General features: G+C 40.2%; 1 protein-coding gene across 1 annotated transcript in view; it reads left to right on the top strand.

Annotated features, from left to right (window-relative positions):
- LOC147357058 (zona pellucida sperm-binding protein 3 receptor-like) overlaps positions 1 to 27,594 on the top strand; it is a 66,809-nt gene that overhangs the window by 22,925 nt on the left and 16,290 nt on the right. Inside the window, exons 5-9 of the mRNA XM_086342802.1 lie at positions 4,124 to 4,209; positions 4,377 to 4,571; positions 12,575 to 12,757; positions 14,127 to 14,324; positions 23,753 to 23,935. Of these exons, the coding sequence (XP_086198928.1) occupies positions 4,124 to 4,209; positions 4,377 to 4,571; positions 12,575 to 12,757; positions 14,127 to 14,324; positions 23,753 to 23,935 (845 nt within the window). The remainder of the gene's footprint in view (positions 1 to 4,123; positions 4,210 to 4,376; positions 4,572 to 12,574; positions 12,758 to 14,126; positions 14,325 to 23,752; positions 23,936 to 27,594) is intronic.

Below are 27,594 nucleotides of genomic sequence, written 5' to 3'. Positions count from 1 at the left end.
TTTAGATTTACAGAAAAATTATGAGGATAGTGCAGCTACCTCCCATATGCCCTATACCAAGTTTCCTCTAGTGTTAACATTTAACATCAGTGTGACACCCTTGTTACAACTCTTGAAGCAGTATTGAGACATAATCATTAGCTGAAGTCTGACCTTTATTCAGATTTCATTCAGTTCAATTCAGTTCAGTCACTCAGTCATGTCCGACTCTCTGTGACCCCACAAATCGTAGCACGCCAGGCCTCCCTGTCCAACACCAACTCCCGAAGTTCACTCAGACTCACGTCCATCGAGTCAGTGATGCCATCCAGCCATCTCATCCTCTGTCATCCCCTTCTCCTCCTGCCTCCAATCCCTCCCAACATCAGAGTCTTTTCCAATGAGTCAACTCTTCGCATGAGGTGGCCAAAGTACTGGAGTTTCAGCTTTAGCATCATTCCTTCCAAATAAATCCCAGGGCTGATCTCCTTTAGAATGGACTGGTTGGATCTCCTTGCAGTCCAAGGACTCTCTAGAGTCTTCTACAACACCACAGTTCAAAAGCATCAACTCTTCGTCACTCAGCCTTCTTCACAGTCCAACTCTAACATCTATACATGACCACAGGAAAAACCATAGCCTTGACTAGATGGACCTTTGTTGGCAAAGTAATGTCTCTGCTTTTGAATATGCTATCTAGGTTGGTCATAACTTTCCTTCCAAGGAGCAGGTGTCTTTTAATTTCATGGCTGCATTCACCATCTGCAGTGATTTTGGAGCCCCCCAAAATAAAGTCTGACACTGTTTTCACTGTTTCTCCATCTATTCCCCATGAAGTGATGGGACCGGATGCCATGATCTTCATTTTCTGAATGTTGAGCTTTAAGCCAACTTTTTCACTCACCACTTTCACTTTCATCAAGAGGCTTTTTAGTTCCTCTTCACTTTCTGCCAAAAGGGTGGTGTCATCTGCATATCTGAGGTGATTGATATTTCTCCCGGAAATCTGGATTCCAGCTTGTGTTTCTTCCAGTCCAGCGTTCTCATGATGTACTCTGCATATAAGTTAAATAAGCAGGGTAACAATATACAGCCTTGACGTACTCCTTTTCCTATTTGGAACCAGTCTGTTGTTCCATGTCCAGTTCTAACTGTTGCTTCCTGATCTACATACAGATTTCTCAAGAGGCAGGTCAGGTGGTCTGGTATTCCCATTTCTTTCAGAATTGTCCACAGTTTATTGTGATCCACACAGTCAAAGGCTTTGGCATAGTCAATAAAGCATAAATAGATGTTTTTCTGGAACTCTCTTGCTTTTTCCATGATCCACGGATATTGGCAATTTGATCTCTGGTTCCTCAGTCTTTTCTAAAACCAACTTGAACATCAGGAAGTTCACGGTTCACGTATTGCTGAAGCCTGGCTTGGAGAATTTTGAGCATTACCTTACTAGCATGTGAGATGAGTGCAATTGTGCGGTAGTTTGAGCATTCTTTGGCATTGCCTTTCTTTGGGATTGGAATGAAAACTGACCTCCTTTTCCAGTCCTGTGACCACTGCTGAGTTTTCCAAATTTGCTGGCATAATGAGTGCAGCATTTTCACAGCATCATCTTTCAGGATTTGAAATTGCTCAACTGGAATTCCATCACCTCCACTAGCTTTGTTCGTAGTGATGCTTTCTAAGGCCCACTTGACTTCACATTCCAGGATGTCTGGCTCTAAGTCAGTGATCACACCATCGTGATTATTTGGGTCATGAAGATTTTTTTTGTACAGTTCTTCTGTGTATTCTTGCCACCACTTCTTAATATCTTCTGCTTCTGTTAGGTCCATACAATTTCTGTCCTTTATCGAGTCCATCTTTGCATGAACTGTTCCCTTGGTATCTCTAATTTTCTTGAAAAGATCTCTAGTCTTTCCCATTCTGTTGTTTTCTTCTACTTCTTTGCATTGATCGCTGAGGAAGGCTTTCTTATCTCTCCTTGCTATTCTTTGGAACTCTGCATTCAGATGCTTATATCTTTCCTTTTCTCCTTTGCTTTTCACTTCTCTTCTTTTCACAGCTATTTTTAAGGCCTCCCCAGACAGCCATTTTGCTTTTTTGCATTTCTCTTCCATGGGGATGGTCTTGATCCCTGTCTCCTGTACAATGTCACGAACCTCAGTCCATAGTTCATCAGGCAGTCTATCTATCAGATCTAGGCCCTTAAATCTATTTCTCATTTCCACTGTATAATCATAAGGGATTTGATTTAGGTCATACCTGAATGGGCTAGTGGTTTTCCCTACTTTCTTTAAGTCTGAATTTGGTAATAAGGAGTTCATGATCTGAGCCACAGTCAGCTCCTGGTCTTGTTTTTGTCGTCTTTATGGAGCTTCTCCATCTTTGGCTGCAAAGAACATAATCAGTCTGATTTCAGTGTTGACCATCTGGTGATGTCCATGTGTAGAGTCTTCTCTTGTGTTGTTGGAAGAAGGTGTTTGCTATGACCAGTGCATTTTCTTGGCAAAAGTCTATTAGTCTTTGCCCTCCTATTAGTACCACTTTTCAGTTTCAGGATTCTATCCAGGATAACATGTTACTTTTAGTTGTCACATTCCCTTGGACTCTTGGCTGTGATAAGTTCCGAGTGTTTCGTTGTTTTGGGTGACCTTGTCAGTTTTCAGGACTACTGGTACTTTGAGGATGCCCCTCTGTTGGAATTAGTCTGATGTTTTTCATGGTTAGACTGGAGCTGAACACAGAAGTTGGCAGTCAGTGGATCAGGGTTAGGTACTACTGTTTGCTCTTAGACTCAGTATCCTTTTTCTCATTATTATGCTAGCAATTTTATCTCACATAAAATACTTATACTGGCCTTTGCTTTCTTCTTCTCGACTTTAGCAGAAACAACTCTAATATTTCCCGCCTAAGTTTGGTAGGGCTCTGTCTCCACTGTTTCCCATTATATTGGACATTTTTGCTAAGAATGCTTGATTTTTTTCAAATGTCATTTTCTTCTTAGATTTATTCATGTATATATTAATCTGATCAGGCTGTCACAGCAATAGAAATTTATTTTTACAGTTCTGAAGCCTGGAAGTCCTAGATTTAGGTCTGATAGCATTCAGTCACATGGCCTTCCCTCTGCACATGCATGAGGTTGAGAGAGAGTGAGCTCTGTGATGTCTCTTCTTATAAGAACTCTAATGCTAGTGAATCAGGGCCCCTCCTTTATCACTTAATTTAGCCTTAATTACTTCCTTACTCCAGATACAGCCATACTGGGGTTGAGGGTGTCAATATATGAATTTTGGGAGGACACATATATTCAGTTCATAACAATATATTGTATATTGATATGTTTCCTAATTTTGAAGATTCCTTTCATTTTTTGTATAAACCTATTTGATTATGGTATGTTTCTCTTTTGAAGTGTTTTTAAATTTTGTTTATTTTATTCAGGAACTTGTTATTGATATTCAGGATATATTGATATATAATTTTTTTTTTAAGTAACAAGTTCTGGAAGAATTACTGAGACTTGTTTCAAGGGCAAGAATAACAAGATGATATATAATTTTTTTTTAAAGTAACAAGTTCTGGAAGAATTACTGAGACTTGTTTCAAGGGCAAGAATGACAAGATGATAATCAGGAAGTTAGTGATTTATGAGAGTAAGCCAAACTCTAGTGCCAGAAGAATGATTCAAATTAGAGGTCAAAATTGTTTTGTTAATCAGCAATTTATCTGGATCTTCTATTCAAATGAAACTATATAGGAAACTCAAGTATATTTTTACTCTTTTGTATTGCTTTATTTGTAGCTTGTTAGATAAAGAGTTTAAGTGGAGTTCTAAGATTCTGAATGCAAACCTTGACATTTACTTTTTTTTTATGATGAATATATGCCCTGTAGAAAAAGCTTAGTAATATGGTTTAAAAAATAAGTAAGTAAAAGAAAAATGGAAAAATAAGTCTTTCTCCTTGATATGATGAAATTTAACTCCACATTGGCCTAAATGGTAATTAGTAATCAAGAGATCATTATTTTTTCATTTTTAATGTTGAATAAAATTTCTTTTCATCCAGACCTTATTAACTGGAAATTTACACTTAGAATAAGACAAATTCCACTAAAATCTCTGGCCTCTCTTATTCAGATATTTCTTGATTGGCTCAGCTACTAGTCATTGTGAGATCCAAGATAAAGGAGTTGACTGGAGTGATCCTCTCCCTCAATGTATAAGTAAGTAAAGACTCCTTATGACTTGACTATAAACCTAAACCATGTTAGGTAATAAAACACCTGTGCCTCTTTATTGCTTATTGTACACTCCATTAGAATTTGCATCACGAGCGTTAGATTTGTAAGTATGCCTTCCCTCATTATTTCTTCCTCTTCATTCATCTCAGTTGTCAAGTGCAAGCCTCCTCCAACCATCAGCAATGGGAAGCACAATGGTGGAGATGAAGATTTCTACACATATGGCTCTTCTGTCACCTACAGCTGTGACCCTGACTTCTCAATGTTAGGCAAAGCCTCCATTTCTTGCAGAGTGGAAAATAAAACAATAGGTGTCTGGTATCCAAGCCCTCCTACTTGTAAAAGTAAGTGACAATACTGAATGTATTAAAAGAAATGGAATGATTCAAAGACAAACTAATCAAGGCAAAGTTAAATTAATTCACTTGTTCAGCTACTCATATGCTATTATTAGTCAGAAAGCATAGGCTATACTGCAATAATAATCAATACCAAAATCCCCAGATTTTTTTAACAGTAAAAACTTTGTTCTTTGTTTGGTTTTTGTTTGTGTGTGTGTGTATATATATATATATATATATATACACATATATCAGTCAGTCAGTTCAATCACTCAGTCGTGTCTGACTCTTTGCAACCCCATGGACTGCAGCATGCCAGGCCTCCCTGTCCATCACCAACATGTAAATGTATGAAAGTGAAAGTGAAGTTGCTCAGTCACGTCCGTCTCTTTGTGGCCCCATGGACTGTATGTAGCCTACTAGGCTCCTCCGTCCATGGGAGTACTCCAGGCAAGAGTACTGGAGTGGGTTGCCATTTCCTTCTCCAATGTAAATGTATACATATATACACATTTTAATTTTTTTTTAGGCTCCTTGTTAGTGCACAGCTCACTTGGGAAATCCTCTAGAGGGCAGTCATTTACATGGTAATCCAGATTGTTTATATCTTCTGACAACTCCCTCACAAAACATCCAAAATCTCATCTGTTCTGTACATCTGCATCTAAATTCCTGTTCTGCAAACAGGCTCACCTGTACCATCTTTCTTGATTCTGCTGCTGCTGCTAAGTTGCTTCAGTCGTGTCCGACTTTGTGCGACCCCATACACGGCAGCCCACCAGGCTCCCCCGTCCCTGGGATTCTCCAGGCAAGAACATTGGAGTGGGTTGCCATTTCATTCTCCAATGCATGAAAGAGAAAAGTGAAAGTGAAGTTGCTCAGTCGTGTCTGACTCTTAGCGACCCCATGGACTGTAGCCCATCAGGCTCCTCTGTCCATGGGATTTTCCAGGCAAGAGTACTGGAAAATGGGTACATATGCATTAATATACAATATTTTTGTTTTTCTCTTTCTAACTTATTTCACTCTGTATGACAGACTTTAGGTTCATCCACAGCACTACAAATGACCCAATTTTGTTCTTCTATTTTTTGGCTGCAGAAAATAGCACAACATTGTAAAGCAATTATACGCCAACAAATAAGTTAAGGAAAACCACAAAACTTCCACAATCAGTTCATCAGGGGATGTGAACAAGTAGACAGTCCTGGGCTCATATGTTCTTTGACTTGGAAGTAAAATATCTTGCTTTTCATTAAAAATTTTGGCCAAACTAGTCCTTTGTTTCTGCCTAGTATAAATGAAATAGGAAATATAGTTTTCTGTTTCCCTGGAACAACTAGAAATATGGGTGGACACCACACTTGTAATGTTAACCACGTATGTATACAGGGCACACAAAGTCATACCAACGTTAGCAGATCAAAAGTAAAAGATAAGCATAGAAGATATTTTACCTTTCATTTCTAAAAGCCATGCCAGGATCAGGAATGACTCATCTTACTGGTATAAAACACCTCTAATTGTGGCATTTAATGGACTTTAACAACACAGTGTCATTTACTGTTTTGATTTAGTACAATGCTGGGGCTAAAGAGATAATTGTGAAGAGTTCGAAATGCCTAGAGTCTCACTGCAAGAGCTGGAATTGACAGGACCTGAGGCTGGAAAGTTTGCAGGGCTAGGTTATGAAGGACCTTGTCTGTCTTCAGAACTTCAGAACAGACAGAATGTCTGTGAAGGGCAGACATTGAAAGGCTTTAACCAGGGGAGTAAATGTGCTGCATTTTAGAAGGAGAAGTCTGGCTATAGAGTGAGCAACAGTTTGAAGTGGGACAGAACTTAACCCATAGACATCTGCTGCAGCTATCCAGCCAAGTAGTGAGGCTGGTTTCAGCCGAGGCAATGGCAGTTGGCCTGGAGAGAAGTTGAGAAATGCTGAAGGAATTAAAAGTGGCAGGACTGACAGGTCTTGATGACTGATGGCTGTGGGGTGGTGGGGGAGGGGGGATTCGTTCTGTGCTTGTGATCTGGGATGCCCTGGCTGCTCTACATCGCAACCATCACATCAATTCTATTGGCCACTGAACATGAAAGTGAAAGCTGCTCAGCTGTGTCTGACTCTTTGCAACCCCATGGACTGTATAGTCCATGGAGTTCTCCAGGCCAGAATACTGGAGTGGGTAGCCTTTCCCAACTGGCCACTGACCCACCACCAAAATCATCCAGGAGTGTAAGCCATTAGAAGAGGAAGATTTTGGGGTCTTTGGAATTTGGGTTTTAGATATTGATTAGAAGTTTTTGAGATATAATTGACACATAATATTAATTTCATATGTACATCATAGTGGTATGATATTTGTGTATATACAGTGGAATTGATCATAATAAGGCTAGTTGACATCTTTCACCATACATAGTTACAAAATAATTTCTCTTGTGATGAGACTATTAAGACTCTACTCTCTTTGCAACTCTCAAATATGTATTGCAGTGTTATTAACTATAGGCACCAGGCTGTAGATCACATCCCCATGACTCATTTATATATCTGGAAGTTTGTACCTTTTAACCCACATCACTCATTCCCATTGCACATTCCCACGTCTGGCAACCACCAATCTATTCTTTGTAATGATGAAATGGGTTTTTCAAATACTTTCTTCTTTGATGAGAAATATTAGGACTTTATCCACATGGACTAATATGACAGGACCTCATTTTGCTGAGATTCCTAAGAATTAAAAGCACATACATAAAGCTTTAAAATATTTTCTTTGTATGTACTTGATGTAGGCTTGTATCAAGTCTCCCTGAGAACTATATATCAATAGTAATCACATCATTATCGCCATTTCTCTTTTATTTATTTTTTCTTTTTTTGTATATTCTTGCCTCCTTTGTCAAAGATAAGGTGTCCATATGTGCGTGGATTTATCTCTGGGCTTTCTATTTTGTTCCATTGATCTATATTTCTGTCTTTGTGCCAGTACCATACTGTCTTGATAACTGTGGCTTTGTAGTAGAGCCTGAAGTCAGGTAGGTTGATTCCTCCAGTTCCATTCTTCTTTCTCAAGATCGCTTTGGCTATTCGAGGTTTTTTGTATTTCCATACAAATTGTGAAATTATTTGTTCTAGCTCTGTGAAGAATACTGTTGGTAGCTTGATAGGGATTGCATTGAATCTATAAATTGCTTTGGGTAGTATACTCATTTTCACTATATTGATTCTTCCAATCCATGAACATGGTATATTTCTCCATCTATTAGTGTCCTCTTTGATTTCTTTCACCAGTGTTTTATAGTTTTCTATATATAGGTCTTTAGTTTCTTTAGGTAGATATATTCCTAAGTATTTTATTCTTTCCGTTGCAATGGTGAATGGAACTGTTTCCTTAATTTCTCTTTCTGTTTTCTCATTATTAGTGTATAGGAATGCAAGGGATTTCTGTGTGTTGATTTTATATCCTGCAACTTTACTATAGTCATTGATTATTTCTAGTAATTTTATGGTGGAGTCTTTAGGGTTTTCTATGTAGAGGATCATGTCATCTGCAAATAGTGAGAGTTTTACTTCTTCTTTTCCAATTTGGATTCCTTTTATTTCTTTTTCTGCTCTGATTGCTGTGGCCAAAACTTCCAAAACTATGTTGAATAGTAATGGTGAAAGTGGGCACCCTTGTCTTGTTCCTGACTTTAGAGGAAATGCTTTCAATTTCTCACCATTGAGGATAATGTTTGCTGTGGGTTTGTCATATATAGCTTTTATTATGTTGAGGTATGTTCCTTCTATTCCTGCTTTCTGGAGAGTTTTTATCATAAATGGATTTTGAATTTTGTCAAAGGCTTTCTCTGCATCTATTGAGATAATCATATGGTTTTTATTTTTCATTTTGTTAATGTGGTGTATTACATTGATTGATTTGCAGATATTGAAGAATCCTTGCATCTTTGGGATAAAGCCCACTTGGTCATGGTGTATGATCTTTTTAATGTGTTGTTGGATTCTGATTGCTAGAATTTTGTTAAGGATTTTTGCATCTATGTTCATCAGTGATATTGGCCTGTAGTTTTCTTTTTTTGTGGGATCTTTGTCAGGTTTTGGTATTAGGGTGATGGTGGCCTCATAGAATGAGTTTGGAAGTTTACCTTCCTCTGCAGTTTTCTGGAAGAGTTTGAGCATGATAGGTGTTAGCTCTTCTCTAAATTTTTGGTAGAATTCAGCTGTGAAGCCGTCTGGACCTGGGCTTTTGTTTGCTGGAAGATTTTTGATTACAGTTTCAATTTCCGTGCTTGTAATGGGTCTGTTAAGATTTTCTATTTCTTCCTGGTCCAGTTTTGGAAAGTTGTACTTTTCTAAGAATTTGTCCATTTCTTGGACGTTGTCCATTTTATTGGCATATAATTGTTGATAGTAGTCTCTTATGATCCTTTGTATTTCTGTGTTGTCTGTTGTGATCTCTCCATTTTCATGTCTAATTTTATTGATTTGATTTTTCTCCCTTTGTTTCTTAATGAGTCTGGCTAATGGTTTGTCAATTTTATTTATCCTTTCAAAGAACCAGCTTTTGGTTTTATTGATTTTTGCTATGGTCTCTTTTGTTTCTTTTGCATTTATTTCTGCTCTAATTTTTAAGATTTCTTTCCTTCTACTAACCCTGGGATTCTTCATTTCTTCCTTTTCTAGTTGCTTTAGGTGTAGAGTTAGGTTATTTATTTGACTTTTTTCTTGTTTCTTGAGGTGTGCCTGTATTGCTATGATCTTTCCCCTTAGGACTGCTTTTACCGTGTCCCACAGGTTTTGGGTTGTTGTGTTTTCATTTTCATTCGTTTCTATGCAAATTTTGATTTCTTTTTTGATTTCTTCTGTGATTTGTTGGTTATTCAGCAGCGTGTTGTTCAGCCTCCATATGTTGGAATTTTTAATAGTTTTTCTCCCGTAATTGAGATCTAATCTTACTGCATTGTGGTCAGAAAAGATGCTTGGAATGATTTCTATTTTTTTGAATTTACCAAGGCTAGCTTTATGGCCCAGGATGTGATCTATCCTGGAGAAGGTTCCATGTGCGCTTGAGAAAAAGGTGAAATTCATTGTTTTGGGATGAAATGTCCTATAGCTATCAATTAGGTCTAACTGGTCTATTGTATCGTTTAAAGTTTGTGTTTCCTTGTTAATTTTCTGTTTAGTTGATCTATCCATAGGTGTGAGTGGGGTATTAAAGTCTCCCACTATTATTGTGTTATTGTTAATTTCTCCTTTCATACTTGTTAGCATTTGTCTTACATACTGCGGTGCTCCCATGTTGGGTGCATATATATTTATAATTGTTATATCTTCTTCTTGGATTGATCCTTTGATCATTATGTAGTGACCTTCTTTGTCTCTTTTCACAGCCTTTGTTTTAAAGTCTAATTTATCTGATACGAGTATTGCTACTTCTGCTTTCTTTTGGTCCCTATTTGCATGGAAAATCTTTTTCCAGCCCTTCACTTTCAGTCTGTATGTGTCCCCTGTTTTGAGGTGGGTCTCTTGTAGACAACATATGTAGGGGTCTTGTTTTTGTATCCATTCAGCCAGTCTTTGTCTTTTGGTTGGGGCATTCAACCCATTTACGTTTAAGGTAACTACTGATAAGTATGATCCCGTTGCCATTTACTTTATTGTTTTGGGTTCGAATTTATACACCATTTTTGTGTTTCCTGTCTAGAGAATATCCTTTAGTATTTGTTGGAGAGCTGGTTTGGTGGTGCAGAATTCTCTCAGCTTTTGCTTGTCTGAAAAACTTTTGATTTCTCCTTCATACTTGAATGAGATCCTTGCTGGGTACAATAATCTGGGCTGTAGGTTATTTTCTTTCATCATTTTAAGTATGTCTTGCCATTCCCTCCTGGCTTGAAGAGTTTCTATTGAAAGATCAGCTGTTATCCTTATGGAATTCCCTTGTGTGTTATTTGTTGTTTTTCCCTTGCTGCTTTTAATATTTGTTCTTTGTGTTTGATCTTTGTTAATTTGATTAATATGTGTCTTGGGGTGTTTCTCCTTGGGTTTATCCTGTTTGGGACTCTCTGGGTTTCTTGGACTTGGGTGATTATTTCCTTCCCCATTTTAGGGAAGTTTTCAACGATTATCTCCTCAAGTATTTTCTCATGGTCTTTCTTTTTGTCTTCTTCTTCTGGAACCCCTATGATTCGAATGTTGTAGCGTTTAATATTGTCCTGGAGATCTCTGAGATTGTCCTCATTTCTTTTAATTCGTTTTTCTTTTATCCTCTCTGATTCATTTATTTCTACCATTCTATCTTCTAATTCACTAATCCTATCTTCTGCCTCTGTTATTCTACTATTTGTTGCCTCCAGAGTGTTTTTAATTTAATTTATTGTATTATTCATTATATATTGACTCTTTTTTATTTCTTCCAGGTCCTTGTTAAACCTTTCTTGCATCTTCTCAATCCTTGTCTCCAGGCTATTTATCTGTGATTCCATTTTAATTTCAAGATTTTGGATCAATTTCACTATCATTATTTGGAATTCTTTATCAGGTAGATTCCCTATCTCTTCCTCTTTTGTTTGGTTTGGTGGGCATTTATCCTGTTCCTTTATCTGCTGGGTATTCCTCTGTCTCTTCATCTTGTTTAAATTGCTGAGTTTGGGAGTCCTTTCTGTATTCTGGCAGTTTGTGGAGTTCTCTTTATTGTGGCATTTCCTCGCTGTGTGTGGGTTTGTACAGGTGGCTTGTCAAGGTTTCCTGGTTAGGGAAGCTTGTGTTGGTGTTCTGGTGGGTGGAGCTGTATTTCTTCTCTTTGTTCAGTCGCGCTGTGGGGAGGGAGGGAGGGATGCTGCAAACAAATGACACTGGTGTGCGCTCGCAGTGCCTCAGCCACACTGGGTCTGCCCCCGCTCACGGCGTGTGTAGCCTCCCTGCCCACTCTGCTCGGGCTCTAGGTTGTTCCCGCTGGGAACAATCCGAGGCTGGCCCTGGGTTGCATGCACCTCCCAGGTCCAAGCCGCTCAGGTTCAGGCACTCAGGTAGTTCTCAGAGGCGCAGACTCAGTTGGGCCTGCGTTTTGTGCTCTTCCCAGGTCCGAGCAGCTCAGGTGATGAGGTGTTTGGCGAGCGCCAATGCTGCGACTTAACGCCTCCCCGCCACTCGGTTATCTGGGTGTAAAACCGGTGCACCTTCTCAGGCAGATGTTGACCGTCCGGACCCCCAATAAGTTTTAGTTAGCAAAGAAGCCTGCTTACAGTTTTATAGATAATGTCTCTCTGGGGCTGCGATTGCCCCCTTCTGGCTCTGGCTGCCTGTCACCGGAGGGGGAAGGTCTGCAGCCGGCTATCTCTGTTTAGTCCTTTGTTCCGTGCCCGGGCTGGCGGTGTCCTAGGTTAGGGCCGGCTTTTCGCATGGTAGATATCCCACAGTCTGGTTTGCTAGCCCAAATTATTTTGCTCAGATAGTGCTCAGGGTATTCAGGCCAGATTCTTACTCTCAGCAATGCAGCCCGCGCCGTGCCTCCCTGCCCAGCCCCCGCTTGCTAATGGCGGATGCAGGCGTCTGCGCTGCTTCTCCGCTGGGGGAGTTACTGTAGGGCTCGCAATCTGCGAATTTTAATTGTTTATTTATTTTTTCTCCCTGTTATGTTGCCCTCTGTGCTTCCAAAGCTCGGCACGGATTCGGCAGTGAGAAGGTTTCCTGGTGTTTGGAAACTTCTCTCTTTTTAAGACTCCCTTCCCCGGGACGGAACTCCGTCCCTCCCTCTTTTGTCTCTTTTATTGTCTTTAATATTTTTTCCTACCTCCTTTTGAAGAGTTGGGTTGCTTTTCTGGGTGCCTGATGTCCTCTGCCGGCATTCAGAAGTTGTTTTGTGGAATTTACTCGACGTTTAAATGCTCTTTTGATGAATTTGTGGGGGAGAAAGTGTTTTCCCCGTCCTACTCCTCCACCATCTTGGCTCCTCCCTCCGCCATTTCTCTTTTATAACTCATATGTCTTTTTTATGCTTCATTAGATATAGTCTGTCACGGACCACGAGTTCGAAATGGAATCATTCTGTCTGGATTTGGACCCATCTATCACTACAAAGACTCTATTCTGTTCAGCTGCAAGAAAGGTTATATCCTCAATGGAAACAATTTAATCCATTGTGATGCTAATAATGAGTGGCATCCTTCTCCTCCCACTTGTGAACTCAGTGAGTATGCACCAAAGGGATTTTCATAATTGGCATCTAAAGTTATCCAGGAATATGGGTGTAGCATGCTCACAGGCACAAGCCCACTTAAATCCCAAGAGTCATTTTACATTAAATTAGTACATTTCTCTAGTTTTCTCATGTCAGGAGAAAGGTTTTTTCCTTTCTTTTTTTCCTTTTCCTGCTAGTAATCTCTTTGTGTTATCTGAGGGTTTTCTATACATATACATCAAACAGTTTTGAGCCAAGTGACATCACAGACATGGCAGATTTATTTATTCCTTACAAAATATTTCAGTAGACACTAGTAAATTGTCTCATCCTAACAAAATAAACATATTCTGAGAATTTTTTGAAAGATGGAGGTAAAATTCCTTCAAGATATTCCATTTTAAAATTTGCACAGAGATGCTGTATGGGCTAATGTTGGCCTTGATACCTTGAAGTTTTAAATACATACAGCTCAGTCATAAGGTTAATGATACTTATTGCTAAGAATTATTAAGTACTTTATATCAAGCATTGTTTTAAGTACATGACATCAATTAATTCATTTAGTATTTACCATGATCCTAAGAGGTGGATATCACTTTTTTAAAAATCACATTTTAATGATGACAGAACAGAGTGATTAAGTAACTAGCACAAGCTTACATAGTTATTTGGCAATGGAAGCCACTGCTACATTGTGATATATTCATTTCTTTCTGCCATTAGGAGAAATAGGTGATGATTTACATATGTAGTGACAAAATTTAATAAATATGTGATTTAACAGATCTGTACCCTTTCTTCAATCCATATATACCTTTGGCATCATATCCATTAGGGAATAAAAGCAGAATCCAATGTTATGTGAAACAAGGTTTAAGCTCAAATCAGAAGTTCCTGGTGACAGTGTTATAGTATCTGTATAGTATCTGGGGAACACAACAACTCTTATTCTAATTCCCTTTTAGGCAAGGAGAATCAGGCAAACACTTTGTTTATTTAGCAGCAAACTTGTGCTGTGTATCCTCAGTGATCTCTGATGCTCCCATGCTGAAGTACTTTGACATGGAAGGAGAACTAAGTTCCTGGAGGTTGACCCAGTAATCTAGATATTGCCCCTTTCTGCACCATGGTGTGTTGCCTCAATAACATCCTCTGGTTTGCTGTGTGCTTTGAGTGCTTGGCAATAGTCTATCAGAGGTTGATGCTGCCAAGTCTGTTCCTAGAATTCCCATCTAACCTTTGCCATCTGTTTCTCCCTCAGTTAATATGAGCTACCTTTTCTGGGGATAGGGGCGGGTGTGTGCCAGGCTTATTGGGTCAGTCTGCCAACCCCCAAAACAGGTTTCTTTCATCCTTGCATTTTTTTCATGATCAGATAGTTGTATTGGGTTACCAGACATTCCTCATGCTGTCTGGGATGGAAAAGACAACAAGCTAAAAAATCAAGAGGTATTTGAAGTTGGGACCGAGTTGAAATATCAATGCAAGTTTGGCTACAGACCTATTCCAGATGAACCTCTGACTTTTACTTGTCAGAAAAATTTCACGTGGACACCATCCAAAGGGTGTGAATGTAAGTAAACTTTGTTTTGTGTACTCTAATTTGTGGTATCTTCTTTTCCACTGAAAATGTTGAGCATGTGCTCGGATTTTGTACTTTACTGGTTACAATTGATTTCTTAAAATGTATGCTTTGAAATACTTCCAGAGTTAATGTGTTGGATCTTTGCAAATTAGTAGAGGAGCTATTTTAAAGGTCATCCTGAAGACTGGGAGAGCTAAAAAATCATGTCCTTCATGATTTTTCGAAGGGCCTCTGCCCCTTCGAATTCAGCATCAAATGAAAAATCAACTTGGGTATCAAATATGGGTATCACCTTTATAATTGGTAACCCTCTAGGGCAGCTGTCATTTATACAGTAATCCAGATTGTTTAGATCTGTAACAACTCCAGTGTAAAACCTCAGTGGTCAGTTTTGCAGGCAAAATGAACAAGGAATCAAAAATCTTTGACCTGGAAATGGTATATCTTACTTTTCATTAAAGCCTTTTGGCTAGTCTGGTCCCTTTTTGGGGCTTCCCAGAAGGTGCTAGTGGTAAAGAATCCATCTGCCAATGCAGGAGATATAAGAGATGTGGGTTCAACCACAGGGTGGGGAAGATCCCCTGGAGGAGGGCATGACAACCCACTTCAGTGTTCTTGTCTGGAGAATCCCATGGACAGAGGAGCCTGATGGACTTCATGGGATATGTCCATAGGGGCACAAAGGCACACAACTGAAACCACTTAGCTCACACACACACACACACCCGCGTGCACACACACGGAAAGAATACCCTATCGCTGCCTAGTGAAAAAGAAATAAAAAATATAGTATTCTGCTTCTTCTGAAGCAACTGAAAATATCAATGGACATCACACTAATGATGTCAATGGGCCTACAGGACAAAAAAAAAAAAAAAAAAAGGAAAAATCATACTGACATTAGTAGATCAGTAGTAAAAGGCAAGCAGAGAAACCATGTTCACAATCTTCTCTGGAAAAATCAGAAGGGAGGTTATGTAAATTTCAGTGATGACTTGGCTTCCTGGTCTAAAACTTATCTTTACAGCAATTAACATCACAGTGTCATTTACGTCTTCATTCAGTACAATGCCAGGCCAAGAGAGCATTTTTGTTTTTTAGTCACTAAGCTGTGTCTGACTCTTTGGGACCCCATAGAATGTAGCAGGTCAGGCTTCCCTGTCCTTCACTATCTCCCTGAGTTTACTCAAATTCATGTCCATCAAGTCAGTGAGGCCATCCAACCATCTCATCCTTTGTCACCCACTTCTCCTTTTGCCCACAATCTTTCCCAGCACCAGGGTCTTTTCCAATGAGTTGGCTTTTCTCATCAGGTGGTCAAAGTATTGGAGCTTCAGCTTCAGCATCAGTCCTTCCATGAGTATTCAGGGTTGATTTCCTTTAGGATTGACTGGTTTGATCTCTTTGCTGTCCAAGGGACTCTCATATGTCTTTTCTAGCCTGCAAGTGACCTGAGACTGGAAAGTTAGCAGAATTAGGTTATGAAGGAACCTGTGTATGACTCTCAGGAGTTCAGTATGAAGATGAAGGGGAGACAGTGAAAGTCTTTAGCCAGGGGAGTAAATGTGCTGCATTGTAGAAAGAGAAGTCTGGCTATAGGTGGGCAATAATTTGAAGTGGAACAGAACTTAACCCATAGACTTCTGCTGCAGCTATCCAGCCAAGTAGTGAGGCTGGTTTCAGCTGAGGCAATGGCAATAGGCCTGAAGAGAAGTTGAGAAATGCTGAAGGAATTAAAGTGGCAAGACTGACAGGTCTAGATGACTGACCAGCTGTGGGGTAGCAGGGGAGGGGGAGGTTTGTTCTTTGCTTGTGATCCCTGATGCCTCTACATCACAACCCTCATGTCATTATTATTGGCCACTGACCCACCACAACAGAAACAAGACCAAGAGCTGACTGTGGCTCAGACCATGAACTCCTTATTGCCAAATTCAGACTTAAATTGAAGAAAGTAGGAAAACCACTAGACCATTCAGGTATGACCTAAATCAAATCCCTTATGATTATACAGTGGAAGTGAGAAATAGATTTAAGGGTCTAGATCTGCTAGATAGAGTGCCTGATAAACTATGGACAGAGGTTCTTGACATTGTACAGGAGACAGGGATCAAGACCATCCCCATGGAAAAGAAATGCAAAAAAACCAAAATGGCTGTCTGGGGAGGCCTTAGAAATAGCTGTGAAAAGAAGAGAAGCGAAAAGAAAGAAAAGTAAAGATATAAACATCTGAATGCAGAGTTCCACAGAATAGCAAGGAGAGATAAGAAAGCCTTCCTCAGCGATCAATGCAAAGAAATAGAGGAAAACAACAGAATGGGAAAGACTAGAGATCTCTTCAAGAAAATTAGAGATACCAAGGGAACATTTCATGCAAAGATGGGCTCGATAAAGGACAGAAATGGTATGGACCTAACAGAAGCCGAAGATATTAAGAAGAGGTGGCAAGAATACACAGAAGAACTGTACAAAAAAGATCTTCACAATCAAGATAATCACGATGGTGTGATCACTCACCTAGAGCCAGACATCCTGGAATGTGAAGTTAAATGGGCCTTAGAAAGCACCACTATGAACAAAGCTAGTGGAGGTGATGGAATTCCAGTGGAGCTCTTTCAAATCCTGAAAGATGATGCTGTGAAAGTGCTGCACTCAATATGCCAGCAAATTTGGAAAACTCAGCAGTGGCCACAGGACTGGAAAAGGTCAGTTTTCATTCCAATTCCAAAGAAAGGCAATGCCAAAGAATGCTCAAACTACCACACATTTGCACTCATCTCACATGCTAGTAAAGTAATGCTCAAAATTCTCCAAGCCAGGCTTCAGCAATACGTGAACCATGAACTTCCAGATGCTCAAGCTGGTTTTAGAAAAGGCAGAGGAACCAGAGATCAAATTGCCAACATCCACTGGATCATCGAAAAAGCAAGAGAGTTCCAGAAAAACATCTATTTCTGCTTTATTGACTATGCCAAAGCCTTTGACTGTGTGGATCACAATAAACTGTGGAAAATTCTGAAAGAGACGGGAATACCAGAGCACCTGATCTGCCTCTTTAGAAACCTATATGCAGGCCAGGAAGCAACAGTTAGAACTGGACATGGAACAACAGACTGGTTCCAAATAGGAAAAGGAGTACGTCAAGGTGTATATTGTCACCCATATTTAACTTATATGCAGAGTACATCATGAGAAATGCTGGGCTGGAAGAAGCACAAGCTGGAATCAAGATTGCTGGTAGAAATGTCAATAACCTCAGATATGCAGATGACACCACCCTTATGGCAGAAAGTGATGAGGAACTCAAAAGCCTCTTGATGAAAGTGAAAGTGGAAAGTGAAAAAGTTGGCTTAAAGCTCAACATTCAGAAAATGAAGATCATGGCATCCGGTCCCATCACTTCATGGGAAATAGATGGGACAACGGTGGAAACAGTGTCAGACTTCATTTTTCTGGGCTCCAAAATCACTGCAGATGGTGACTGCAGCCATGTAATTAAAAGACGCTCACTTCTTGGAAGGAAAGTTATGACCAACCTAGATAGCATATTGAAAAGCAGAGACATTACTTTGCCAACAAAGGTCCTTCTAGTCAAGGCTATGGTTTTTCCAGTGGTCATGCATGAATGTGAGAGTTGGACTGTGACGAAAGCTGAGCACTGAAGAACTGATGCTTTTGAACTATGGTGTTGGAGAAGACTCTTGAGATTCCTTGGACTGCAAGGAGATCCAACCAGTCCATTCTGAAGGAGATCAGTCCTGGGATTTCTTTGGAAGGAATGATGCTAAAGCTGAAACTCCAGTACTTTGGCCACCTCATTTGAAGAGTTGACTCTTTGGAGAAGACTGATGCTGGGAGGGATTGGGGGCAGGAGGAGAAGGGGACGACAGAGGATGAGATGGCTTGATGGCATCACTGACTCGATGGACGTGAGTCTGAGTGAACTCCGGGAATTGGTGATGAACAGAGAGACCTGGCGTGCTGTGATTCATGGGGTCACAAAGAGTCGGACACTACTGAGTGACTGAACTGAACTGAACTGACCCACCTCTTATCTTCATTACTGCCACCATATTTGGCCTCAGGTCAAATGACAGGGAGGGAACACAGCCCCGCCCTTCAACAGAAAATTGGGGTAAAGATACTGAGCATGGCCCTGACCATCAGAACAAGACCCAGTTTCTCCCTCAGTCAGTCTCTCCCATCAGGAAGCTTCCATAAGCCTCTTATCCTTCTCCATCAGAGGGCAGACAAACTGAAAACCACAATCACAGAAAACTAAGCAATCTTATCACATGGACCACAGCCTTGTCTAACTCAGTAAAACTATGAGCCATGCCTTGTAGGGCCACCCAATGGACGGTTCATGATGGAGAGTTCTGACAAAACATGGTCCACTGGAGAAATGCAAACCACTTCAGTATTCCTACCTTGAGAAGCTCATGAACAGTACGAAAGGCAAAAAGATAGGACACTGAAAGATGAACTCCCCAGGTCGGTAGGTGCCCATCATTCTGCTGGAGATCAGTAGAGAAATAACTCCAGAAAGAGTGAAGAGATGGAGTCAAAGCAAAAACAACAACCATTTATGGATGTGACTGGTGATAAAAGTAAAGTCTGATGCTATAAAGAGCAATATTGCATAGGAACCTGAAATGTTAGGTCCATGAATCAAGGCACATTGAAAGTTGTCACACAGTAGAGGGCAAGAGCAGAGAAGGCAATGGCACCCCACTCCAGTACTTTTGCCTGGAAAATCCCGTGGACGGAAGAGCCTGGAGTCCATGGGGTCGCCTAGGGTCGGACATGACTGAGCGACTTCACTTTCACTTTTCACTTTCATGCACTGGAGAAGGAAATGGCAACCCACTCTAGTGTTCTTGCCTGGAGAATCCCAGGGATGGGGGAGCCTGGTGGGCTGCTGTCTATAGGGTCGCACAGAGTTGGACACGACTGAAGTGACTTAGCAGCAGCAGAGGGCAATAGTGAACATTGATATTTTAGGGATCAGCGAACCCAAATGGGCTGGAATGGGGGAATTTAACTCAGATGACCATTATATCTACTACTGTGGGCAAGAATCCCTTAAAAGAAATGGAGCAGCCAACACAGTCAACAAAAGAATCCAAAATGCAGTACTTGGGTGCAATCTCAAAAATGACAGAATGATCTCTGTTCATTTCCAAGACAAACCATTAAGTATCACAGTAATCCAAGCCTATGCCACAACCAGTAATGCTGAAGAAGCTGAAGCTGAATGGTTCTATCAGGCAAGTGTATGCTCCTTGGTTCTGTCTTGTCACAACAAAGCTTTGGAGTGATGGACATTAAAGCCCTCGGGGTGCCACAGCTCTCAGGTCTTGGACAGACCATGTTACAGCTCTCAGGTCTCAAACAGACTGTGTTATAGCTCTTAGACAAATCAGGGTTACAGCTCTATTTTACTTAGAAGATAGCAGGATCCATCCTCAAAGCGTGAGGGCATGCCAACCCAAAGACGTGAAGAGAAAAGAGTGGAGGAGTGCACCAGCGTGCTGGAGACAGAGAGACAGAGAGAGAGAGAGCCCACTGGCTCCTCTTTTTATATGTTTTTCCCTCCCCCTGGGGCTGCCCTATGCAAATTGGGCTAGCCAGGAGTGCTGTTTGTTTACCCGAAGGCCTCACTCTGGTCCTTGGACCTTCTTTTGACCTTCCTTTGTTCTATTTTCGTGGGCTTTTCCCTTCCTTGTCTTTTAGCCACTGCCATTCTGGACTCCTGTTTCCTATTCTAACTACCTGACAGTTCTATGAAGACCTACAATACCTTCTAGAACTAACACCCCAAAAAGATGTCCTTTTCACTAGAGGGGATTGAAATGCAAAAGTAGGAAGTCAAGAAATACCGGGAGTAATGGGCAAATTTGGCCTTGGAGTACAGAATGAAGCAGGGCAAGGGCTAACAGAGTTTTGCCAAGAGAATGAACTGGTTATAGCAAACACCCTCTTCCACAACACAAGAGAAGGTTCCACACATGCACATCACCAGATGGTCAATACCAAAATCAGACTGATTATATTCTTTGCAGCCAAAGATGGAGAAGCGCTATACAGTCAGCAGAAACAAGCCCAGGAGGCATGACTGTAGCTTATAGCATGAACTCCTTATTGCCAAATTCAGACTTAAAATGAAGAAAGTGGGGAAAACCACTAGACCATTCAGGTATGACCTAAATCAAATCCCTAAAGACTATACAGTGGAAGTGAGAAATAGATTCAAGGGATTAGATCTGATAGACAGAATGCCTGAACAACTATGGACAGGGGTTCATCATTTTGTACAGGAGGCAATGATCAAGACCATCCTCAGGAAAAAGAAACGCAACAAGGCAAAATGGTTGTCTGAGGAGGCCTTACAAACAGCTATGACAATAAGAGAAAAGGAAAGGAAAGTGAAATCACTCAGTGGTGTCTGACTCTTTGCGACCCCATGGACTGTAGCCCACCAAGCTCCTCTGTCCATGGGATTCTCCAGGCAAGAATACTGGAGTGGGTTGCCATTTCCTTCTCCAGGGGATCTTCCTGACCCAGGAATTGAACCCAGGTCTCCTGCATTGCAGGCAGATGCTTTAACCTCTGAGCCACCAGGGAAGCCCCAAATGATAAAGGAAAGGAAAGTGAAGAAAATAAGAGAAGTGAAAGGCAAAGGAGAAAAGAAAAAGATATACGCATTTGAATACAGAGTTCCAAAGAATAGCAAGGAGAGATAAGAAAGCCTTCCTCAGTGATCAGTGCAAAGAAATAGAAGAACACAATAGAATGGGAAAAACTAGAGGTCTCTTCAAGAAAATCAGAGATACCCAAGGGAAATTTTCATACAAAGATAGGCACAATAAAGGACAGAAATGGTATGGATCTAACAGAAGCAGAGGATATAAAGAAGAAGTGGCAAGAATACACAGAAGGAAAAAGAGATCTTCATGACCCAGATAACCCTGGTGGTGTGATCACTCACCTAGAGCCAGACATCCTGGAATGTGAAGTCAAGTGGGCCTTAGGAAGCATCACTACAAACAAAGCTAGTGGAGGTGATAAAATTCCAGTTGAGCTATTTCAAACCCTAAAAGATGATGCTGTGAAAGTGTTGCACTCAATATGCCAGCAAATTTGGAAAACACAGCAGTGGTGACAGGACTGGAAAATGTTAGTTTTCATTCCAATCCCAAAGAAATGTAATGCCCAAGAATTCTCAGACTAGCACACAACTACAATCATCTCACATGCTAGCAAAGTAATGCTCAAAATTCTCTAAGCCAGGCTTCAACAGTACGTGAACTGTGAACTTCTAAATGTTCAAGCTGGATTTAGAAAAGGCAGAGGAACCAGAGATCAAACTGCCAGCATTCATTGGATCATCAAAAAAAAGCAAGAGAGTTCCAGAAAAACATCTACTTCTGTTTTATTGACTATGCCAAAGCCTTTGACTGTATGGACCACAACAAACTGTGGAAAATTCTTAAAGAGCTGGGAATACCAGACAACCTGACCTGCCTCTTGAGAAATCTAAATGCAGGTCAAGAAGCAAAAAAAAAAAAAAAAAAAACACCAATACAATATTGTAAAGTAAAAAAAAAAAAATAATAATTAAAAAAATTAAAAAAAAAAGAAGAAGCAACAGTTAGAACTGGACATGGAGCAACAGACTGGTTTCAAACTGAGAAAGGAGTACCTCAGGGCTGTATACTGTCAACCTGCTTATTTAATTTATATGCAGAGTACATCATGGGAAATGCTGGGCTGGATGAAGCACAAGCTGGAATCAAGATTGACGGGAGAAATATCAATAACCTCAGATATGAAGATGACATCACCCTTATGGCAGAAAGTGAAGAACTTAAGAGCCTCCTGATGAAAGTGAAAAAGTTGGTTTAAAATTCAACATTCAGAAAACAAAGATTATGGCATCTGGTCCCATCACTTCATGACAAATAGATGGGGAAACAGTGGAAACAGTGGCAGAGTTTATTTTTTTGAGCTCCAAAATCACAGCAGATGGTGACTGCAGCCATGAAATTAAAAGACACCTGCTCCTTGGAAGAAAAATTTATGACTAACCTACATAGCATATTAAAAAGGAAAGACATTACTTTTCCAACAAAGGTCTGTCTAGTCAAAGCTATGGTTTTTCCAGTAGTCAGGTATGGATGTGAAAGTTGGACTATAAAGAAACCTGAGCACCAAAGAATTGATGCTTTTGAACTGTGGTGTTGTAGAAGACTCTTGAGAATCCCTTGGACTGCAAGGAGATCCACCCAGTCCATCCTAAAGGAAATCAGTCCTGAATATTAATTGGAAGGACTGATGCTGAAGCTGAAACTCCAATACTTTGGCCACCTGATGCGAAGAACTGATTCATTCAGAAAAGACCCTGATGTGGGAAAGATTGAAGGCAGGAAGAGAAGGGGATTACAGAGGATGAGATGGTTGGATGGCATCACTGACTCAATGGGTATGAGTTTGGGTAAACTCCAGGAGTTGGTGATGGACAGGGAGGCCTGGCGTGCTGTGGTCCACGGGGTCGTAAAAAGCCAGAAACGACTGAGCGACTGAACTGAACTGAACTGAAGGGTGTTTTGTGATATTATTGACATATAATATTATTTTAGGTGTACCTTATACTGATTTGATATTTGTGAGTATAGTTAAATGATTGTAATAAACCTAGTGAACATATATCACCATACATAGTTACAAAATAATTTTTCCTATGATGAGAACTTTAAAGTCATGTACTCTAAGCAACTTTCAAATATACATATATTACAGTGTATTAACTATAGACACTGTGCTGTACATTATATCCCCATAATTTATTTATAACTGAAAGTTTGTACCTTTTGATCCACTTCATTCATTTGTCCACTTTGCATTCCCACCTCTGGCAACCACAAAGCTACTATCTGTAACTAAGAAATTGCTTTTCAATTTTTTAATGAAAAATATATAGGACTTTATCCACCTCGAGTAACATGACCAGACCTCACTTCACTCAGGTTCCTAGGAACTAAAAGGGTATCGTGCATGCTTAGTTGCTAAGTCATATCTGACTCGTTGAGACTTTGTGGTCTGTAGTCCACCGGACTCCTCTGTCCATGGGATTTCCCAAGCACAAATACTGGAATGGGTTGTTATTTCCTTCTCCAGGGGACTTTTCAGACCCTGAGTTGAATGCCCATCTCCTTTATTGGCAGGCAATTTCTTTACCACTGAACCACTTGGGAAATCCACTAAAAGGATATACATAAAGCTTTAAAATGTTTTCTTTATAGTTACTTGATGTAGGCTTGTATCAGGTCTCCCGGAGACCCATGTATCAACAGTAGTCACATCATTATCACCATTTCTTTTATAACTCAGATGTCCTTTTTATGCTTCGTTAGATATAGTCTGTCATGGACCACAAGTTCAAAATGGAATCATTCTGTCTGGATTTGGACCCATCTATCACTACAAAGACTCTGTTCTGTTCAGCTGCAAGAAAGGCTATATCCTCAATGGCAACAAGTTAATCCATTGTGGTGCTGATGACGAGTGGCATCCTTCTCCTCCCACTTGTGAACTCAGTGAGTATGCACCAAAGGGATTTTCATAATTGGCAACTAAAGTTATCCAGGAATATGGGTGTAGCATGCTCACAGGCACAAGCCCACTTAAATCCCAAGTCATTTTACATTAAATTAGTACATTTCTCTAGTTTTCTCATGTCAGGAGAAAGGTTTTTTCCTTTCTTTTTTTCCTTTTCCTGCTAGTAATCTCTTTGTGTTATCTGAGGGTTTTCTATACATATACATCAAACAGTTTTGAGCCAAGTGACATCACAGACATGGCAGATTTATTTATTCCTTACAAAATATTTCAGTAGACTAGTAAATTGTCTCATCCTAACAAAATAAACATATTCTGAGAATTTTTTGAAAGATGGAGGTAAAATTCCTTCAAGATATTCCATTTTAAAATTTGCACAAAGATACTCTATGGGCTAATGTTGGCCTTGATACCTTTAAGTTGTAAATACACACAGATCAGTCATAAGATTAATGATACTTATTGCTAAGAATTATTAAGCATGTTGTATCAAGCATTGTTCTAAGTATATGACATCAATTAATTCATTTAGTATTTACCATGATCCTAATAGGTAGATATTACTTTTTTAAAAATCACATTTTTTAAATTTAATTTAATTTTATTTTTAAACTTTACATAATTGTATTAGTTTTGCCAAATATCAAAATGAATCCGCCACAGGTATACATGTGTTCCTCATCCTGAACCCTCCTCCCTCCTCCCTCCCCATTTTAATGATAACAAAACAGAGTGATTAAGTAACTAGCACAAGCTCACATAGTTGTTTGGTGATAGAAGCCATGGCTATATTGTAATTTATTCATTCCCTTCTGCCATCATGAGAAGTTAGGTGATGACTTACATATGTAGTGACGAAATTTGATAAACATGCAATATGACAGACCTGTATCCCTTTTTCAATCCCTATGTACCTTTGACAACATATCCAGTAGGGAATAAAGAATCCAATATTATGTGGAACAAGGTTTAAGCTCAAATCAGAAGTTCTTTGGTAACAGTGTTATAGTATCTGGGAAACACTACAATTCCTATTGTAATTCCACTTTAGGCAAGGAGAACCAGGGGAACATTTGGTTTATTTAGCAGCAAATTTGTGCTGTGTATCCTCAATGATCTCTGATATTTCCCATGCTGAAGTGCTTTGACATGGAAGGGCAACTAAGTCCCTGGAGGTTGACCCAGTACCCTAGATATTGCCCTTTTCTGCACCACAGTGTGTTACCTCAATAATATCCTCTGGATTGCTGTGTGCATTGTCAGTGTCAATCCGTTCAGTCACTCCGTCATGTCGATCCCATAGGCTGCAGCATGCTAGGCTTCCCTGTCCGTCACCAACTCTTGAAACTTGCACAAACTCATGTCCATCCAGTTGGTGATGCCATCCAACCATCTCATCCTCTGTGTCTGCTTCTCCTCCTGCCTTCGATCTTTCCCAGCATCAGGGTCTTTTCCAATGAGTCAGTTCTTCTCATCAGGTGGCCAAAGTATTGGAGTTTCAGCTTCAGCATCAGACCTGCCATGAATACTCAGGACTGATTTCTGGTTGTTTCTCCTTGCAGTCCAAGGGACTCTCAAGAGTCTTCTCCAACACTGCAGATCAAAAGCATCAATTCTTTGGTGCTCAGCTTTCTTTATAGTCCAACTTTCACATCCATACATGACTACTGGAAAAACCATAGCTTTGACTATAGAGACCTTTGTTTGCAAAGTAATGTCTCTGGTTTTTAATATGCTGTCTAGGTTGGTCATAGCCTTTCTTCCAAGGAGCAGGTGTCTTTTAATTTCATGGCTGCAGTCAACATCTGCAGTGATTTTGGAGCCCAGGAAAATAAAGTCTCTCACTATGTCCATTGTTTCCCTGTCTGTTTGCCATGAAGTGATAGGACCAGATGTCATGACCTCATTGTTTGAATGTTGAGTTTTAAGCCAACTTTTTCACTCTCCTCTTTCACTTTCATCAAGAAGCTTAAGAGAACTAAACTTCATTTTCTGCCATAAGGGTGGTGTCATCTGAATATCTGAGGTTATTGATATTTCTCCTGTCAATCTTGATTCCAGCTTGTGTTTCATTCAGCCCGGCATTTCGCATGATGTACTGGCATGTAAGTTAAATAAGCTGGGTGGCAATATACAGACTTGACGAACTTCTTTCCCAGTTTGGAACCAGCCTGTTGCTTCTTGAGCTGCATACAGATTTCTCAGGAGGCAGGTCAGGTGGTCTGATTTTCCCATCTCTTTAAAAATTTTCCTTAGTTTCCTGTGATCCACACAGGCAAAAGCTTTGTCATAGTCAATAAAGCAGAAGTAGATGCATTTCTGGAACTCACTTGCTTTTTCAATGATCCAGTGGATATTGGCTATTTGATCTCTGGTTTCTCTGCCTTTTCTAAATCCAGCTTGACTATCTGGAAGTTCATGGTTCATGTACTGTTGAAGCCTGGTTTGGAGAATTTTGAGCTTTACTTTGCTAGCGTGTGAGATGAGTGCAATTGTGTGATAGTTTGAGCGTTCTTTGGAATTGGCTTTCTTTGTGATTGGGGCTTCCCTGATATCTCAGTTGGTAAAGAATCCACCTGTAATGCAGGAGACACTGGTTTGATTCCTGAGTCATGAAGATCTGTTGGAGACGGGATAAGATACCCACTCCAGTATTCTTGGGCTTCCCTTGTGGCTCAGCTGGTAAAGAATCTGCCTGCAATGGGGCAGACCTGGGTTCTATCCCTGCTTTGGGAAGATCCCCAGGAGAAGGGAAAGGCTACCACTCCAGTGATCTGGCCTAGAGAATTCCATGGACTGTAAAGTCCATGGAGTCCCAAAGAGTTGGACCTGACTGAGTGATTTTCACTTCACTTTCACTTTCTTTGGAATTGGGATGAAAACTGACCTTTTCCAGTCTTATGCCCACTGCTGAGTTTTCCAAATTTGCTGGCATATTGAGAGCATCACTTTCACAGTATCATCTTTTAGGATTTGAAATAGCTCAGCTGGAATTCCATCACCTCCACTAGCTTTGTAGTGATGTTTCTTAAGGCCCACTTGACTTAATATTCCAGGATGTCTGCTTCTAGGTGAGTGATCACACCATTGGGGTTATATGGGTCATGAAAATCTTTTTTGTACAGTTCTTCTGTGTATTCTTTTTAATATCTTCTGCTTCTGTTAGGTCCATACCATTTCTGTCCTTTACTGTGCCCATCTTTGCATGAAGTGTTCCCTTGGTATCTCTAATGTTCTTGAAGAGACCTCTAGTCTTTCCCATTCTATTGTGTTCCTCTATTTCTTTGCACTGATCACTGAGGAAGGCTTTCTTATCTCTCCTTGCTATTCTTTGGAACTCTGCATTCAAATGGGCATATCTTTCCTTTCCTCCTTTGCCTTTTGCTTCTCTTCTTTTTTCAGCTATTTTAAAGACCTCCTCAGACAACCGTTTTGCCCTTTGCATTACTTTTTCTTGGGGATGGTCTTGAGTGTGCAATGACTGCTTGGCAATAATCAGAGATTGATCCTTCCATGTCTCTTCCTGGAATTCCCAATTAGCCTTTGCCATCTGTTTCTTTCTCAACTAATATGAGTTACACTTGTTCTGGCAACGGGGAGACAAGGTGTGCAGAGTTCATTGCATCTGACTGCCAAC

Source organism: Bos grunniens, chromosome 16 (assembly GCF_055505025.1).
Source record: "Bos grunniens cultivar Pamir isolate PY7600 chromosome 16, Bosgru_T2T1.0, whole genome shotgun sequence".
NCBI lineage: Eukaryota > Metazoa > Chordata > Mammalia > Artiodactyla > Bovidae > Bos > Bos grunniens.
This window is presented reverse-complemented; position numbering and strand designations above follow the sequence as displayed.